The 18456-nt window shown below is 51.5% G+C and overlaps 1 protein-coding gene across 1 annotated transcript; it reads right to left on the reverse strand.

Annotated features, from left to right (window-relative positions):
• On the reverse strand, nucleotides 1–16444 carry Mmd2 (monocyte to macrophage differentiation associated 2). Its single transcript, XM_027919750.2, has 6 exons — nucleotides 16364–16444; nucleotides 13961–14121; nucleotides 11576–11650; nucleotides 3319–3420; nucleotides 2560–2629; nucleotides 1–204 (listed from the first exon to the last, which is right to left on the reverse strand). The coding sequence occupies exons 1-6, from the start codon at nucleotides 16439–16441 to the stop codon at nucleotides 1–3; spliced, it is 690 nt and encodes a 229-aa protein (XP_027775551.2). The 5' UTR covers nucleotides 16442–16444.
• Between the last annotated feature and the right edge of the window lie 2012 nt (nucleotides 16445–18456).

Genomic DNA, 18456 nt, shown 5'->3' on the forward strand with positions numbered 1-18456 from the left:
TCATTTGGACACCTTGGTTTGCAGGGTGCTGGGCAGGTAGAGGTACCTCCAGATGGCGTAGTAGTGGGTGCCAGCACCGAATGCCACAAAGAGGTGCCAGATGGCGTGGGCAAAGGGGATCCTGCCGTCGCTCTTGAAGAACACCATGCCCAAGCAGTAGAAGACCCCTCCGGTCATCAGCTCCCAGATACCCTCAGTGTTGGGCTGTTAGCAAGGACAGGGTGGGGCACAGGTCAGAGGAGCAGCCAGCAGCCCCTACCACCCAAACCAAAAGACAAGTAGGTGTTGAGCCAGCCCAGAGTCCCCATGGGAGTCTTGATATTGCTGAGTGGACAATCCAGCTGCAGAGGGATCCTTTGGGGATCACTCCCCAGGTCCCCGAGGGACCCTGCACACCTGCCCACCAGGTACTCACCAGTCAAGAACCTTCAAACTTGAGACAGATGCGTTACCCAGAGGTTCTGAAATGCCAACTCAGATCCCAGAGCCGGGCGGCCACTTCTATTAATTACACAGTCATAGTAATTCCCAGCATTTGTGTGTATTTGAATTGTGTAATGTCACCTTCACGAGAGTCTTATGGGGTGGGTTTTATGCTATGGACAGCCACGGGGAAATGCCCGTGACATGGTGCAAGGAGAAATGCAGGTGTAGAATAGTCCATGGAGTGATTTCAATCTTGTATAATAAAAATAGACACCAGACGTAGTGGTGCAGACCTGTAATCACAGCAGCTCGGGAGGCTGAGGCAGGAGGATTTCAAGTTCAAGGCCAGCCTCACCAACTTAGGGAGGCTCTAAGCAACTTAGGGAGATCCTGTCTCAAAATAAAAAAAGGGGGGGGCTGGGGATGTGACTCAGTGGTTAAGCACCCCTGGGTTCAATCCCTGGTACCAAAAAAGAAAAAAAAATGATTAATAGACAAGGCATTATGTGTCTGCATATCCCCAGATACTTGCATCTAAATTTTTAAAATGGATGGCTGAGGATGTAGCTCAGCGGTAAAGCGCTTGCCTAGCATGCACAAGGCCCTGGGTTCTAACCCCAGCACCACAATAAAAAGTAAATCTTACTAATGGAAAAGATATACAACAAACTGTTCCTGATGGTTACAGCTGGGGGTGTTGTGCTCTGGAGAGGGTGGGAGGTGCCATTTTATGCAGGACTTCTCTTTTGAGTGACTACATGATTACACATGCATCTACTATGTATGTATCTAAAGATATGATACATAATTTAATGAATATGTTATAATTTAATAGATGAATATATATATATATTTAAACAAAAATAAACTCAAGTGGGGGAAAAAGGTAATCTGGAAAAATAAATACAAATATAAAGGGAAACTGTTGAACAGGTAGAACAATATGGAAAGATTTCACTGCCGAGTATGAAAATGCAGTTAGAGCTGCCCACGAATCCGTTCGGTAAAAAGAAGCCAAGAATGGAATCTAAGAAACAGTTCTATCTATCTAGGTGGACATTCGAATTTCCCATATGATGTAAGGAGAATCTGTAAATGACAGATAAATGAAACAATGGCTGACCATTTGGGGAGGGATCACCATATACAAAAGAAACCACAGTGAATAGAAAAGTAAAATGTGGCCAGGTGCAATGGCGCATGCCTGTGATCCCAGAGACTTGGGAGGCTGAGACTGGAGGATTGCAAGTTGGAGGCCAGCCTCAGCAACTTAGCCAGACCCTGACTCAAAATTTTAAAAAGTTAAAGGGCTGGGGATGTAGCTTAGTAGTAGAGCACCCCTGGGTTCCGTCCCCAGTGCCAAGATAAATAAGTAAATAAAATAACAACAAAAGGGAAACGTAAAAAAACAAACTATAAAGAAATAGAAGAGGGCTAGGGCTATAGCTCAGCGGTAGAGCGCTTGCCTAGCATGTGTGAGGCACTGGGTTTGATCCTCAGCACCATATACAAATAAAATAAAGGTATTCTATCCATCTACAACCCCCCACACATACCCACACACACACACACACACAAAAACTTTAAAAAAATTTAGAGACAGGGTCTCACTGAGTTGCTTAATGCCTCACTTTTGTTGAGGCTGCTTTGAACTCGTAATCCTCCTGCCTTGGCCTCCAGAGCTGTTCAGATTACAGGCGTGCAACACTGCGCCCAGCCCATTTTTTTTTTTTTTTTAATTTTTGATTTGCAGAGCTGGGGATGGACCCCAGGGCCTTGCACATGCTAGGCAAGAGCTCTCCCACTGAGCTACACCCCCAGCCCATTTTTTTAAAAAATTTTGAGACAGGGTCTCACTACCTTGCTGAGGCCGTCCCTGAAATTGAGATCCTCCTGCCTCAGCCTCCAGTGCAGCTGGGATTACAGGTGTGCACCACCATGCCCGGCTCATGGGTCTCTCACTTAATCCTTAAATACAAAGTAGACCTGAAGCACAGGAGTTGGCAGACCCACTCGGGGTTGGGTGGACAGGGAGTGGTGGGGAGCCCAGGGTGGGGCCCCAGGATTAACTCCCATGTTCTCCTGCCCCCTCCAGGATGACTGGACACCCCGTGCTGGACATGTGGGACTCACCATGGAAAGGATGACCAGGGCCGGGAAGAAGCCCATCACGACGTAGCAGAGCAGTTCCACAAGCTTGTACCTGGCAGGAAGAGAAGCCGTGCTGGCCTCAGGACGAGACTGCCCACGAGGAGACCGCTTCCTGCTCCCGCTGCTGGGGAGAAGGGGTGCCCTGACCAGGAAAGGACGAAGAAGGGACCCTCTCTGCAGCACTCCTTGGCCCAGCTTTGACCAACTGCATCTCCAGGCAGTCGTGTGGCTTTGGGAAAATCTCTTTCCCTCTTGAGACTCAATTTCCACACTTACAAAATGACATGCTGGAGCTGGACCAGGGACGGCCAATATTAGAGCAAGCACCTGGGCTCTCCCAAGGCTCAGTCCACAGCAGACATTACTATTCGATCCCAGCATCTTTTCCCACAGGGCACAAACAGCCAGTCTCCATCGAGTGAGTTGCTCCATCAACGAAATCTTTGTGCCATCCTGGACTAAATGGCCTCTATAGAGTTCCCATCTGCTGACTCAGTCCAGGGAAGGCAGGTTCCAGTGACCCCGTTCAATGGTCCTAGCAACCTGTGATGTCTTTTTAAAAAATCATTCAAATTGAATCTGTGGGCTGGGCGGCTAGGTCCAGTCTATGGGCCTGGACATTGGGGGTGCCAGGCAGAACTCTGCTCTCATTTTCTGGAGTCATCCTGGGGTCTCATCTGCCCAGGACACTGAGGAAGCTTCCAGAAGCACCCCAACCTCCATCTCCCAGCCCGGGCTTACCGCTCGTGGAAGAAGAAGACATAGATGGTGCCAACAGAGGCCATAATCCAGACCAGCCACCGCATGTGGGAGGCCCAGGGGCCCAGCTCCCGAAGGTTCAGCCTGGGGGAGAGAAGCCGAGGGCACAGGCTGAGGGAGGCCCATTGGGACCCAGCCCTCCACAGCCGGCCTGCTGCAGGAAGCTGACCCCAGAGAAGCCCTGTCCCCTGCAGCTGCCCAGGTGGGACAAGGACTCTCCGTGGGCACGGTAATCCCAGCAGCTTGGGAGGCTGAGACAAGAGGATCGCAAGTTCAAAGCCAGCCTCAGCAATTTAGCAAGACCCTGTCTCTAAATAAAATATAAAATAAGGCTGGGGATGTGGCTCAGTGGTTAAGCACCCCTGAGTTCAATCCCTGCTACCATAAAACAAAAAAAGGCACTAACTATATTGAAGGGGCAAACACTCACAGGCTGAGGATCCCTCATCTAAAATGCTTGGGACCGGAAGGGCTTCAGATCTTGGAATATTTGCATATGCATAACATGGGATGGAACCCAGGGCTAAACATAGAATTCATTTATATCTCCTAGACACTCATGCACATGGCCTGAAGGTGAGGTTGCACGATATTTTTAGTGTTCCTGTGTTTGGGCTCATGTGTGGTCACGGGTGGAATTTTCCATTCATGATGTCACAGCAGTACTCACAAAGTTTGGATTTCAGATTTCCAGTTTTCAGATAAGGGGATGCTCAACCTGAATCAGAGGGAAGTTGGCAAAACGGGTCATGTCCAAGAGAGAAACGGAGGAGCACCTCAAAAGAGTGGGACATCAGGGGGTGAAGCCTGTTCAGGGGGAAATTTGGTAGAATCCATAGAACTTTGCAGTTTGCATCCCCAGGATTCCAGTTCCAGCCGAAAGCCAAGGAAAGAGTCGTGCGCTGGTTACCAACCTACAATCTGTGCTGGTTACCAACCTACTACGGGGCTGATCCACCTCTGCTCCTTTTGCCTGCACTGGGATAATGCAGCTGGGCCTTGGGAATCCTTTGTAGAGGGTGCAATATTACGTTTTGGCAGCAGAGGGCGGTGGGGAGCCGCTCCTCTGCAGGAGGCTCTTCCTCCTCGCTCCCATAATCCTCTGGCTTTTTTCCTGCCTTGCCCAGCCCTGTCTTTCTCCAGTGCCAGGTGTGCGAGAGGCTCAGCTTTTTCTAGCACCTGGCTTCAGTATGATTTAAGTAACCACGGAACAGCCAGGGGCCCCAGACAGAGCAGGCCTGGGCTGTGCTCCAGAGTCACTCCCTGCATGGTGTTTGTTCTCAGCCCTGCAAACATGCTTGGGGTTCCCACAGCACTTCCCATGCAGCAAGCTGACCATCTAGCTGCCCCAAGGGTCCCTGCAGAGGGACCACTCCTCTGCCGTTCCAGCAGCACACAGTGACCCCCAGCATGGAGCAAGTGCTGACTCAGCACCTCCCAGTGGATGGCCTCCTCTGGCATCTTGAGGGCCAGGTGCCAGCAAGTCACACCAGTGGGATCTTCACCAACTTCTTGCCACCCCACGCACTAAAACTGTGCCCTCTCAGGAAACGTAAGATCTCGGCCCTGGGCAGAGGGCTCTTCCTTGGGCATCAGAGCTCAGCACAGGTTTCAGAGGTAGTTGTGATCTCTTATAACTTTACTATCACTGTTCTTTAGAATTGTCTCTTTTGGGGGGGGGGGGGTACCAGAGGTTGAACACAGGGGCTCTCGACCACTGAGCACATCCCCAACCCTATTTTGCATTTTATTTAGAGACAGGGTCTCACCAAGTTGCTTCCTACCTTGCTTTGGCTGAGGCTGGCTTTGAGATCCTCCTGCCTTAGCCTCCAGAGCCGCTGGGATGACAGGCAGGCGCCACTGTCGTGGCACCCCGTCCTCCACAGAAAATCTTAATTAAGCTTCTCCAGAAACCCTCAACATAATTGTCCTTAGACTCACAGCAAAGTTCCAGCAAAAGAATTTTCAGGCAGGGGGTATGCTTGCAGCCTCAAGAGTTGGAGAAGAAAAAGTAACAAGGGCCCAGCCGTCACAGAGGCGTTTGCATTTCAAAGGACAACAGTCAGGCCCTGTGGAGGAAGCTGTGGGAGAGAAAGGGAGGGAAACTCTCCCTTGCTTGGCCGCTGGTTTTCCCAGAGAGTGTCCTTGATTTTGTATCCTGGCCTGAGTGGATTTGCCCAGAACAGTGAAAAAAAGCTGCTTTTGTGTGGACATCTGCAGATTGTGAGCTTCTGAGCCCCTCCCCCTACACACTGGGTCTAAAGTTCTGAACCTTTATGAACTTGGGGTTCAGAGGGATGGATTGATTGGAGCAAAAGCTTTTCCCCCGTGGACCTGGCTGCAGCCAATAAACCTGCTTCCTGCTAATTCCTGGGTGTCCAGCCCTGTAGTCCTACAAAACCACCACACCAGGCTTAGAGCAGTCTTTTATTCTTATTAGCCAATCCCCTGCCACTTCAGTCCTCCATTAATAATTCTTAATATTGGGGCTGGGGTTGTGGCTCAGTGGTAGAGCACTCGCCTAGCACATATGAGGCACTGGGTTCCATCCTCAACACCACACGAAAATAAATAAATAAAATAAAGGTATCATGTCCATCTACAACTAAAAAAAATATTTTAAAAGTATCACATTTAGGGTTTTGTTTTTTTTGTTTTTTTTTTTGTAGGAGCGTTTAACCACTGAGCCACATCACCAGCCCTTTTTGTTTTCATATTTTATTTAGAGATAAGGTCCTGCTGAGTTGCTTAGGGCCTCACTAAGTTGCTGAGGCTGGCCTTGAACTTGAGATCCTTCTGCCTCAGCCTCCCTGTGGCTCAGGAGGCTGCGGCTAGAGGATTGAGAGTTTAAAGCCAGCCTCAAAAACTTAGAGAGGCTCTAAGCAACTCATTGAGACCCTGTCTCTAAATAAAATATAAAAAGAGGGATGGGGATGTGGCTCAATGGTTGAGTGGCCCTGGGTTCATTTCCCAGTACCAAAAAAAAAAAAAAAAAATTCTCTTAATTGGTTAAATGTTGTTGCAAAGTAGTTTTTCCAAAAACTCCTGAGTACTGCACTCCCTGACTTCTCTCATACATCAGAATGGTCACCTATTGCTCTCATGGCTGTGTGAGAGCCTCCCTAGATGATGTTCCCTGAAAGTCTCCCTTTGGGAAACTGCAGAAATCTCCATTGTGTTTCAGGATCAAATAGTGCCGTGGCCACATTCAGAGGCTGGCCTGATTTTTTTTTTTTTACCCTTTGTCATTGATTTATGATTATTTTCAGTCTCTGCCTGAAGAATTTACCCGTCTTTCATTTATTTTACTGCCTCTCTGATTGCTTGACCTTTCCACCTTTAAAAATTTTGTGTATTCTCCCTGATCATCTCATGCCTTTTCACTGTGTCAGCGTGTGATTTTTTTTTTTTTTTTTTTTTGGTAGTTGTTTTCCTGGTGGGTTTTTTTTTTTTTTCCTGAATTGAATTCATTAATTTATTCGATGTCCTATCCTATCGTGATGTGGATTTGTTCTTCAATTTGTTTCTTTGGGCTTGAAGTCACTATTTTGGTTTCCATTGGTTGTTCTGTTATCTCATATCGGGGCTCTTGTTTAACTGCGCTCATTTTCTTATTCAGGGCTTGAAGCGGCTCGGCTCAGCCGGGCAGCAGTCAGAAGGGAGCTGGAACAGAAGTAGAGGAGTGGGGACCGCCAGCCTGCGTCTCCCTTCCACCACCTCTAACCTCCAAGACCTAGGAGCATGAAGCAGGGACTAGCAGCAAAAGCTGGGAGACCAGCACTGAGCTGCAATATGTGCTTCTCTCAAGACCAAAGACACCTGAGAAAGAGATCCTAGGCCATCAATTAAGGACGACGAGCATGAGCAGTAGCCCCGGTGCCACATACCAGAGGGCGCTGCTTCCCTTCAACTTTCCAGGGATGGCAGATCCGAGCCGCAATACCCACAACGCACACCAGAGGGCGCTGCTTCCCTTCCACCTTCCAGGAACAATGTCCTTGAGCAGCAGCCCCAGTACCACGCACCAGAGGGCGCTGCTTCCCCGGAATCAACCCACTGCTGAAATCCTCTCACACACTTTTCTAAGGAGCCTTGTCCAGTGTCCAGGACAGAGCAGGATGTCACCTGCAAGGGTGGGGTTACTGGCGGTGTTGCTCTAAACGGCTGCTAGAGAGTGAAGTGAAGCATCCAGCTGCTGCTATGCTCTGCCCCACGACGTTCCCTTTCTGAAATCTCAGCCTTGGGTTCTGTACCTGTCCAACAGGTGACCGTGGTGACAGTCTTTGCCCTCCAAAATATTTATAACTGTCTTTTTTTGGGTTTAGTTTGGTGTGGTTTTTGTTAAAGCCCCAGGAAAGCTTGTGTCACATGTGATTTTTCTACACTTTCCTGCCTCCCTAATCCTGGGACTGGCTGGGGTGATGGACAGTGTGTTCTTATCTCATTTTTCCTGGCTGCGAACAGGGGCGACGGGGTGGATCATCACTGTCTCCACCTCACAGGTCAGGAAAACTGAGGCTCAGGCTCAGTCAGTTGCTCAAGAAGCAGCAAAGCTGGGACCAGAACTCCCCATACAGCCTGTTCTCTTCCGATTACACCAGAACCTTTCAACATTCTTTTGGCCACCGGGCACCCATTCTTTCAATAAACCGTCTGTGCAGAAATCTTATAGATAAACCCAATGTGTGAAAAAAGGAAAAACAAAAGCACAAATGTTTTTTCCTGAGAAGATGGGAATGGGAAAACCCGGAGTCATTCATGTCCAGCTCCCCTCCCTGGTCCTCTGGGGACCCTCCAGGCTCTGCAGAGACTAGCTTAAAAACCAGACGAATGCAAAGAAAAACACCCACCTGGTGATTCCAGGCCACCTCACCCCCTCATTACCCTGTCACCATGCACCCTGTAGCCACTTTCTCTGTCTCTCTTGCCCCCGTGTCAACCCTCCCCGCAGAGTCCTGCCGATTTTCCCCCGGGGTGCGCTCACAGGGCGCATCTCCCCTCCTCACACCCAGTTTACTCAGTGGAGTGAGCATTGGGCCAGTGGCTCTGTGCCCTGTTGCTGCACAAGGACAGGCTGCCAGTGCTTTGGTTCACAGCGATCCCTTCCCACAGGGTCCCAAGGGAGCGGTGCACAATCAGGGCAGAGAATAGAGGCCCAGGCACTCCATCAGCCAGGGGAGAAACTGCATTGGAGGGAGTGAGTGCAGCTAAGCACACACTCAGCTTCGCTTTTCTTGGCAACAACCAAAAGGAGCCAGGGAGATTGTCAAGACAGAAGGTGGCACCCAGAGACGGCATGGGGCCAGGAGAAGCCGCCTGCTGGAATGAGCAACTCCAGGGCCTCTGACTGCTCTTGCCTTGTTCTCCCGGCAGCCCCTGCGGCCTCCACCTACCTGCTAAGACGGCGGCCCTCAACCTCGGCCTAAGTCTAGACTTCTCTGCAGGCCTGCCCACCTGTGTCTGGCAACCAGAAGCACTCGGCTTTCAGGCCCCTTCTGTCGCTTAGCCAGCTGAGCATGGGGATCATATCCACCATGTCCCCAGCCAGATGGCACCAGGGCTGCTCTGCTCCCAATAGACACTGACCTCTAACCCCATCCCCACCTTCAATTACAGCCCACTCAGAGGTTCCTGCTAAACTTCTTCTTAGTCCCTCCTCTTGATCTCCCTGGCCACCGTGATGGCGGGCTACTGCTGTTTCCCCCCAGAGACCTCTGCACCTGCCCCCTGGGCCCTTTCCTGGTGCCTGGGCAGCCCATCATCGCAAAAGACAAAAGCACACCAGAGTCCTGTTCAGACCCTCCTGTCCACTGCTCAGTTGCGACCCACCAGGACCACGTACTCCTGACCTATCTGCAGGGACAGGAATGTCTATGGGTCCATCACCCATGACCCTGAAACCTGGGAACCATGCAGACCCCTATCAACAGGAAAAGGACTATTCACCCTGAGCGAATGGCAGCCCAGCCGCCATCTGCCTGGGGAAATGGTGGGATACCAGCCCCGCGCCCAGCAAGGAGAGGAAACGTGTGACTCCTGCACATGAGACTGAATGAGTCCCCGCCTGACTGACAGGATGCCCTGGAGAGGAACAAGGTGCTCAGAATGGAGATTCCTGCCGGTGGGTCCCAGCAGGAGGTCACACTACCCTGGCACTGCAGGAGTCAGAACTGCAGCTGGCTTTGGGGCTCAGGGCCAGGGGCAAAGGTCTGAGCATGGTTTCAGGGGCCCAGTCACCTTCTGGGTCTTTCTCTGAGTGCTGGTTACAGTTGGTAGCGATTCAGCAAGATGTGTGTGTGTGGGGGGGGGCTGTGCACATCCTCGTGGGCGTTACACCTCAACGCAGTGTTTTTAAAAAGCAATGGCCTGTTGGGTGTCGTGGCGCACACCTGTAATCCCAGTGGCTCTGGAGGCTGAGGCAGGAGGATCGAAAGTTCAAGGCCAGCCTCAGCAAGTTAATGAGACACTGTCTCAAAAAGGGCTGTGGATGTGGCTCAGTAGTAAAGTACCCCTGGGTTCAATCCCTGGTACTAAATAAAGAAAGAAATAAAAATCAAAAGAAGTAGCTCCATGTGCACAGATAAAACCCATTTATTAGCTGACATAATGAAAGAGAATATTCCACTGGGAGAACCAAGAAGAAATAACCCAGGCAAACGTGCGAGGCCTCCCATTCCTTAGAGGGAAGCCCTCTTCCTGGGAAGCTCTCCTGCGGTTCCCCTGCCAGGTCAGGTCCCGCTGAGCACTCATGGCTGCTGTGTGTCACTGACCCCTCACAAGCCTCCCTCCACCCACCAGAGCCCCAGCAGCTTGACCCTGGCACCTGGCCACGGGACACTCATCCCACGATGCTGTGCAAAATCATCTCCCCCCAGTGGCCCATGGGGTCCTTGGGCTGCAGGTGCTTGGCTTGAAGCTCAGAGTTTGCTCCATGCAGAACTGTCTGGATTTGTTCCTCGATCAAGTTCAAAGCCCCTGAGACACTCACTGAAGGAATTTAAACTGGACAATCATTTCTTGTTTTTCTTTTTGTACCGGGGATTGAACTCAGGGGCGCTTTACCGCTGAGCCACATGCCCGGTCCTTTATTTTTATTTTTTTATTTTGAGATACAGTCTCAATTGCTGAGACTGGCCTTGAACTCGAGATCCTCCTGCCTCAGCCTCCGAAGCTGCTGGGATGACAGGTGTGCGCACCATGTCCAGCTTAAAGTGGACAATCTTGGTGGGGGGTGATTTGGCCAACTTGTACCCGAGTTATTAGTACCTACCCTCCAGGCCCAGGAAGAACAATTCTAGAAGCATTCCCCTTAGAGATGAGACTTAACCACATGAAGTCCCTGCTTCTGTAAGCCAAAGGTTGGCTACCAGCAATTTCATGTGATTGTAGACAACACATCCATACACCTTTGCTAAGTGATACATGAAGATGTGCACTGATGGGCACTTTCACCATCAAGAAATAGACACTATTTAAGGGGTAGCAAGGGAATAGTATGCATCTGTTAAAAATGGGATATGGGGGCTGGGGTTGTGGCTCAGCAGTAGAGCGCTTACCTAGCACTTGCGAGGCCCTGGGTTCTATCCTCAGCACCACATAAAAACAAGTAAACAAAATAAAGGTAATGTGTACAACTAAAAAAAATTTTTTTAAATGGCATATGATCTTTTTTTATTTTACATACAATGGAAATCTTCAATGTGCTAACATGGAAAGATATCCCTGGCTTCATTCCTAAGAGTTACCAAAGTAAATTGCAAAAGGGTTTGTATAGCATTCTTCCTTTGTACTAAAAATAGACAGAAAGCAGAACTATAAATATACACTTCATAAATATCAAAGGCACTCATGGGGCTGGGGGTGTAGCTCAGAGGTACAGCCTTTGCTGAGGATGCCTGAGGCCCTGGGTTTGATCCTCAACTCCACAAATTAAGTAAATAACTTTAAAATACATGCATGTGTATACACATGTATACACCTATAAGTATTTATTTATACATGCATAGACACAAGCACATACATATATACATATCGTACCTATTTGCTCTTTTATGCATGCAATAACTCTAGGTTATGCAAGAAATGTAATCAACAGCAGCTTCCTGATGGGAGAACAGGGCAGAGGGTTCTTGTCTCCACCTCTTTCTATGCCAAGTCAACCTATTATCCAGTTAACTATAATCATGAATGTGCAGAGCAGTGAAGCCAACCGACCTGGGTGGCCACACAGAGTACTCACCAGGGCGCGTAGGAGGCTGCTATGAAGAAATAGATGACCATCCGGTCAATCATATGCAGACAATGTTCCACCATCCTAGGGCAGGCAGAGAAGGTGTTGGTCACGACCCTGGGCTGGAGCGCTACCCAGGGAAACCCGCGGCTTCCCCACTAGGAGGGGCTGGGCTGGGGCAGACTCACCCCCATCCAGCCAGTGGACCCCAGGGGCCTCAGTCTCCCTACCTGTAAGTGACCAGAGCAGCAGTTTTCAAACCTGGCTCCTTGCTGTTGTAGGGGTGCACGAGTTGCCCCGGGGTTCCCTGAGGTGACTACTGACACACTCCCTGCATGCAACTCTGCATTTGGGGTTTATATACTGGGATCTTCAAAAGAGGCCATATATAGAGAGAATCCTGTACCTCAAAAACATGTACCACTGCAAAAAACAAACAAACAAAAACTGAGGACACTATGCACCCCTGGGTTCCAGCATCCTGCTCAGAAGACCTCTGTGACTGGCTGCCTGGCCTTGCCACCCAGGGACCTGGCAGGAGTCACCAACCCTTCTTAGCTCTGTAAAATAGGAAGGAGACTGTATTCCGACCACAGAGTCACTGGGAGCACTAAGTGAGTTACTATTTAGCACATCGCACAAGGAGAAGTGCTCAATTAATGCTAAATCCTGCCACGGCCTCCCCTTGAAGAGTTGAGCTGTGGCCCTCATGCTAGGGCTGGTGACCAGCCTCCAAAATGGCACCATGAGCCCTGCCTCCTGGAATTCTCACCCTGTACAGTCCCACCCACAGGGGGAAAAAAAAAAAACAGGGCAAACTCATGCAATCAACAGGCTCTTACAGAAATCACAGGGTGTGATTTCCAAGGCTGGATCATAGGATATATTACAGCATCTGCCTTGTTCTCTTGGGCCACTAATTTTGGGGGAAACTAGCCATCATGTGGTGTGGGGAGGTTCATCTGGGGAAGAAATATTTAGTTGGCACTAAACATCCAGCGCCAACTTGCTAGCCATGGAAGTGGGCCCTCCAGTCCTCCGTCGGGCCTTCAGATGACAGAGCACCAGCCAACAAGTGACTGACCCCCAAACCACAGCTGGGGAGCTCCCGATCCTCTGAGGCATTGACAGAGGAAGCACATTTCTTATTTTTAAACTACCACATTTTGGGGGCATTTTTGTTAATGCAGCAATCAAGAACTAATACAAACTGTGATTCTCTCCAGTAAACCGCAGCCCTGAACAAGCTTGAACAGGGACTCAGCAGGGGTTCAGCCACACCTGTTTCTAGACAAGAAGACAATGATAATGGCTGCCACATGGGGAGCCCATGCCACCATCAGCAAGCACGCTGTTCTAGGCCCCTAGTGGCGCTGACTGGTAATCTTACCTACAAGGCTGGTCCTTCATTTTTTTTTATGGGGGTGGTAGTTACCAGGGATTGAACTCAGGGGCACTCGACCACTGAGCCCCATCCCCAGCCCTATTTTGTGTTTTATTTAGAGACAGGGTCTCACTGAGTTGCTTAGTGCCTCACTTTTGCTGAGTTTGGCTTTGAACTCACGATCCTCCTGCCTCAGCCTCCCGAGCTGCTGGGATTATAGGGGTACATCACTGAGCCCAGCGAGGTCCCTCATTTTTATCTTCCACATCACACGTGAGGACAGAACAATCATGCTGCTGGCTAGTGGGCCCTAAAACTAATGACTGGTATCTTCAGAGGAGGAAAGAGAGAGACACGAGGACAGAGACACACAGCAGGAAGCCAAGGCAGAGGAAGATGGAGGAGTGCTGTGGCCACACTCTGAGGAGCTCCTGGAGCCTCCAGAAGCTGGTGGGGACAAGAGGGAGCCTCCCCTGGGGCCTTGGGAGGAGGCCCTGCCCACACCTTGATCTCAGACTCTGGCCTCCAGGACTGTGAGGAAATAGATTTAAGATGCTTAAGCCACTGGGTCTATGGTCATTTGTCACAGCAGCAACAGGACACTCACCCTGTGGGGCTCAAGAAGGACCTGAGAAGGAGGGGAAGGATGGGGACAGGAAGGGAGGGACAAGCTTCATCGGGAAACTGGCATCCTGAAGAAAGCTCTGCTTAGACAGAAGCAGCTATGTGACCTTGAGCAAGGCCCTGTCCTGAGCCATGATGTCACGCTCTGAGCGGGAGGCACATGTGGGGGGCTCCTGTGAGTGAGGGGTCTGTCCAGGTGAGATCAACCCAGCTGCCCAAGGCAAAGCTTGTCCCCCGCCCCCAGTCAGCCTAGGGGTCACCCCACCCTCAGTCACTCTGGGCCTGGTTAAGCAGGTCTCTGGCAAATTCAGTTCCCTGCCCCGTCTCTTGGGCTGGGGCCACCCCATCCTGCTGGTGTCCCCTCCCATGGGTTGGACAGAGGCTACCTGAGGTGGCTCTTCTTCCAGGAGACAGTGTGGAATATGGTGGACACCACGAAGAGGGCGCAGAGGCCAAGGCCATAGATGGAGGCGGAAATGGTCTCCCAGCTGTCGTCGGACAGGAAGTAGAGGTTGGAGCTTCCGAGGATGCTGGGGATGATCCAGAGCTGAGGACAGGGCGGGACAGCGCTGTGGGCCACTGGGACGCGCAGCCCAGGCCACCACACTTACCCCCCCCCCCACTTCCTCTAGACCACACTGACCAATATGGCGCCAACATGGTGGCCTCGGGGCACGTGATGGGTGGCCAGTGGCCCTGCAGAACTGAGTCGGTTTCTTTAATTGCATGTGAATGGATTCACATTGACATTCCAGTGGCCACATGGGGCTAGCGGCCACCAAGGTGGACCACAGAGATCCAGATCATTCCTTAGACTCTCCAGGTGCGTAAGAACCGCCAGTCAGAGAACAGCAGCTCCGCAGCCCTGGCGCCACTCGGAGCCACCACCTGAGAGCCAGATGGGCCATGTGTCACACCATCACCTCCTTGGAGTTCCCTGAAGGCTGAGTTCAGGTGCTCAGGTGCCACGCAGCTTGCAAAGGGTTTAAATAGCGGATGCAGCTTGCAAAGGGTTTAAATAGCGGATGATGCATTACGATCCTCCGAATCGGGGTAGAGGACGGAACCGCAAAGCCCTTTGCCTTTACAAATGCATCATCTGCCCCCTGGGTCCTTGAACTTGACCTCCAAGCCCTTCCTCCTGCTCTGCCCAGATCACATGCTCTGACCTTACTGCCAGCCAGTCCAGGGTGACAGTTTTCCTGCCTCAGAGCCTTTGCACATGCTGTTCCCTCCCCTCCTTGGGTGGCTGGCTTCTTGTCAGGTGAGACAGGAGCGGGGACGAAGGGGTCAGAGTTATAGATGTTCAAAAATCATTTTTCTTAATCTTCTATGTCACCTTAAAAAGTGAACCGCCAGCATCTCGTGCTTCTGCATGAGGCTGTCATCCTCCTTGTGACCACCTCCAGGCCCTCGACTGCACCCAGTCACTCATTCCTTCCTTCCTGTGAGCGCTGATCTACCCTCAAGCAAAGAAGGACTCAAAGCTCACTGCGGGCATCCTGCCCTCCCCAGGGGCTCCCAGGGGCTGGCTAAGAGGGTGTACAGTAAGTGCTCAGTTAACAGAGGGCCAGGTGGTGTCTCAGTGGTAGAGCGCTTACCCAGCATGTGTGAGGCACTGGGTTCGACTCTCAGCACCGCATATCAATAAGTGAATAAAATAAAGCCCACCAACAGCTACAAATACATTTAAAATATTTTTTAAAAATAGAGGGCTGGGACGGGTGCTGCTCCATCTCCAGAGCCTGCTGGGCACAGCCATGACTGTCTGCAGCTTCAGGGTCCAGAGCAGAACAAAACGGAGGCTCCTCCTCAGCCTCAGGCCCCGCCCACCACCCCCGCTCAGCACCCCTTCCCCCCCATCCCCGCGTGGGCACTTGCATTTGCCAGGAGGATATATAGTGACTCCGGGGACCCTCAAGCCACCCTTGGGAATGACTCATGACACCCATTCTGCAGACGAGGAAACGGAGGCTCCAGTCGCTCAATGATGGAGCTGGGGTTCAGAGACAGGTCTCCCCTCGCTGGAGGTTTGCTCTTGGGACTTGGGGCAAGTCCTCTGGCCCCAGCCTCAGTTTCCTCCTCTGTAAAACCGAGAGCTCCTGTTCTGAGGGGGTTGACTAAGAGCAGCACGCGCAGGATGGGGCATCCGTGTGGCGCCGGGCACTCACCATCTCAGTGCCAGCCGGATGAACCCCTCAGTTCTGGGGCTAAGAGGTGGGAGCGGGGCCCAAGAGGGGTGGAGCCAAGAGAATTGGGCGGGGCCAAGGTGAGTGGGCGGGAACAAGAGGGGCGGGACTAAGATGAGTGGGAGTGGGCGGGGACACGTGGAGGGCGGGGCCGTGTGGGTGGGACCAAGGAGTGGGCGGACCTAAATGAGTGGGCGGAGCCAAGAGGCGGGGGCAGGGCTGAGAAGCAATGCAATTCAGCTCCCGGGTTCACTGGCAGCTACCTAAAACGCCAAGGAGCCACCTCAAGGACTCAAACTACACTCAGGTCAGGACAAGGGCAGTCTGGCACCTCCAGGGAACCAGGAACAGCTTGCAGAATGGCCGAGCAAAGGGCACTGCAGGGCAGCAGGGCCTACCACTCAGGGCTCCCCAGCAGCGGGGCAGCCGGGAGGGACTTCGGGGGAGCATTTCGACAAGGCCACAGAGGACGAGAAGGGCTCCAGGGCGGAGTGGCAGGTGTTCCCGGCAGTGGGAACGGCATGTGCAAAGTCACCTGTCTCCCCGGCCCCACCCAGAAGGGTCCCCCTCGCAGCCCTCGGCCCCCGAGGGCAGACTCACAGCGTGGGTGGCACAGTTGGCGGCATGTTCGTACTCCGTGGGCTGGTACCGCTTGTGGGCGGGGACCCGGTGGTTCATGAACCTGGAACAGAGGCAGGATTCCAGGGAGCTCAGCTGCGGAAGCCAGGGGCCCTGAGGACCTCACCCCTAGGGGAGGGGAAAGGCGCCTCTCCTCCCTCGGCCCTCCTCCCTCCAGTTCAGATGGGGCTGCGTCCCAATAAAACCCCTCGGAAGTCAAACGTGCAGTTATAGCCCGACTCGCCCATCATGAGGGAAACCCCAAGCTGAACCAGCGTCAGGGGCTGTCAGCTGCAGGATGCCATATTCTATTGGCCTCCCTCCCTTCCTCTCTCCCTTCCTTCCTTCCTTCCTTCCTCCCTCCCTCCCTCCCTCCCCTGGGGATTGAACCCAGGGGGTGTTAGCCACAGCTCTGGGCTTGCTCCCAAGCCGCTGGGATTACAGGTGTGCACCACTGCATCTGGCTTCTAATTTTTAAAAGTATAACTTACACACAGTTTGGCTCCCCAGGGGTAGAGCTCCATGAATCTTTACATACACACACCCACATAACACCACCCGGGACATAGCCAAATCCCCTTCTGCCCCTCCCCAGTGTGCACCTTTCCTCAAAGAAATCACCTTTTGACATTTGACTGATTATAGATCAGTTTTTCCTGCTCTTGAACTTGCTATTAATGGATATATATTGCACACACTCTTTTATTTCTGGCTTATTTTGTTCCAATGATTTTTGTGATATCCATCCATGTTATTAGATACAGCAATTGGTTGTTTTCGTGGCTGCATAGTATTCCACTGGTTAAATATACCATACATGATTTATTCAAACTGTTGCAGGTGGACTTTGAGTTTAGGACAACAAGGGATAATTGTGTTCATGAACACTTTTGTGCACATCTTTGGGTGAATGTGTATTTGTTTTTGCTGAGTTAGGATCTACCTGCAGAATTGCTAGGTGACTTCATTTTAAAAATAAACATTCATGATGTTTTGGTGATTGGAAACTTTAAAGTGTCACCACCTCTGGTCCTCACGGGAGCACCACGTGGAATTATTATTGGATTTATGGGTGGGGAGACTGCCGTGCAAAGAGGTGAGAAAGCGAGGTCAGCAGGTGACTTGGGACTCTCTCTGTCCTAGCTGACTTCCAAACCTGGCTTCACCATGACATGGCTGTGTGGGGGCACTGGGTCAAGCCTGGAATGTCACACAAGTGAGAGCTGGTGGTACCTGGCTCTCAGGACAGGGGACAGGAGCAGCGTGTGAGCAGCATTCAGTTCCTGGAGCGCATGGGCTCAGATCAGGTAAGTAACCAGTTCACCTTGAACTTCACCAGAGGGATCAGCCACCACTCAATGCACCAAAACACTCTCCCCCAAGATCTCCATTATGACTATGTAGACCCCCCCACACACACACACACACAAAAGACAGAAATGAGTGTATGGTTCAGAGCCCAGAGCTCCAAGCAACTTGGTTCAATGAGCATTTATTGAACACCTTCTGTATGCTGATATCATGTGGTCCAGTTTATGGGGCATTTATTTAGCACTTTCCAATAAATGGAATGGTGAAGTAAAAATCCCTGGAGCATTTATTGAGTGCCTTCTGTGTGCCAGCTTTATGTTAACATAGTTCATGGGACATTCATAGAGCCCCTTCTGTATGCAGGCTGTGCATATACTAGTGTGGCCGGGGCAGGAGCAAAGGCTGGAAGAGGCTCTGCCAGGCACTGACCCTGACCTCCCCTGGGGTCCCCAGGGTCTGGTTTCCCTATACTGGTCCCCTGGCACCTGGATCAGGTCAGGGGTCCAAGTCAGCTCCCCCACCCTCCTGTTCTGATCACTGACCCTGCCTGCGTCAGGCCCTGGCTCCACAGTCATGTGACTCCGTGGTCAGTGTCAGGCCGAGCCCATCAGACACAAGAAAGCTAAGACCCCAGTCACTGGTCCCAAGGCTTCTGGGCTGAGGCTGCCCAACCCCACTGCTCCACATCCCTGCTCTGAGCACTTTGGCAGGAGGAGACTGAAAACGAGGCCTAGGATCTCAGAGGGAACGGCAGGAACCCTGCA

The sequence above is a fragment of the Marmota flaviventris genome, chromosome 19 (genome assembly GCF_047511675.1).
Source record: "Marmota flaviventris isolate mMarFla1 chromosome 19, mMarFla1.hap1, whole genome shotgun sequence".
Taxonomy (NCBI): Eukaryota; Metazoa; Chordata; class Mammalia; order Rodentia; family Sciuridae; genus Marmota; species Marmota flaviventris.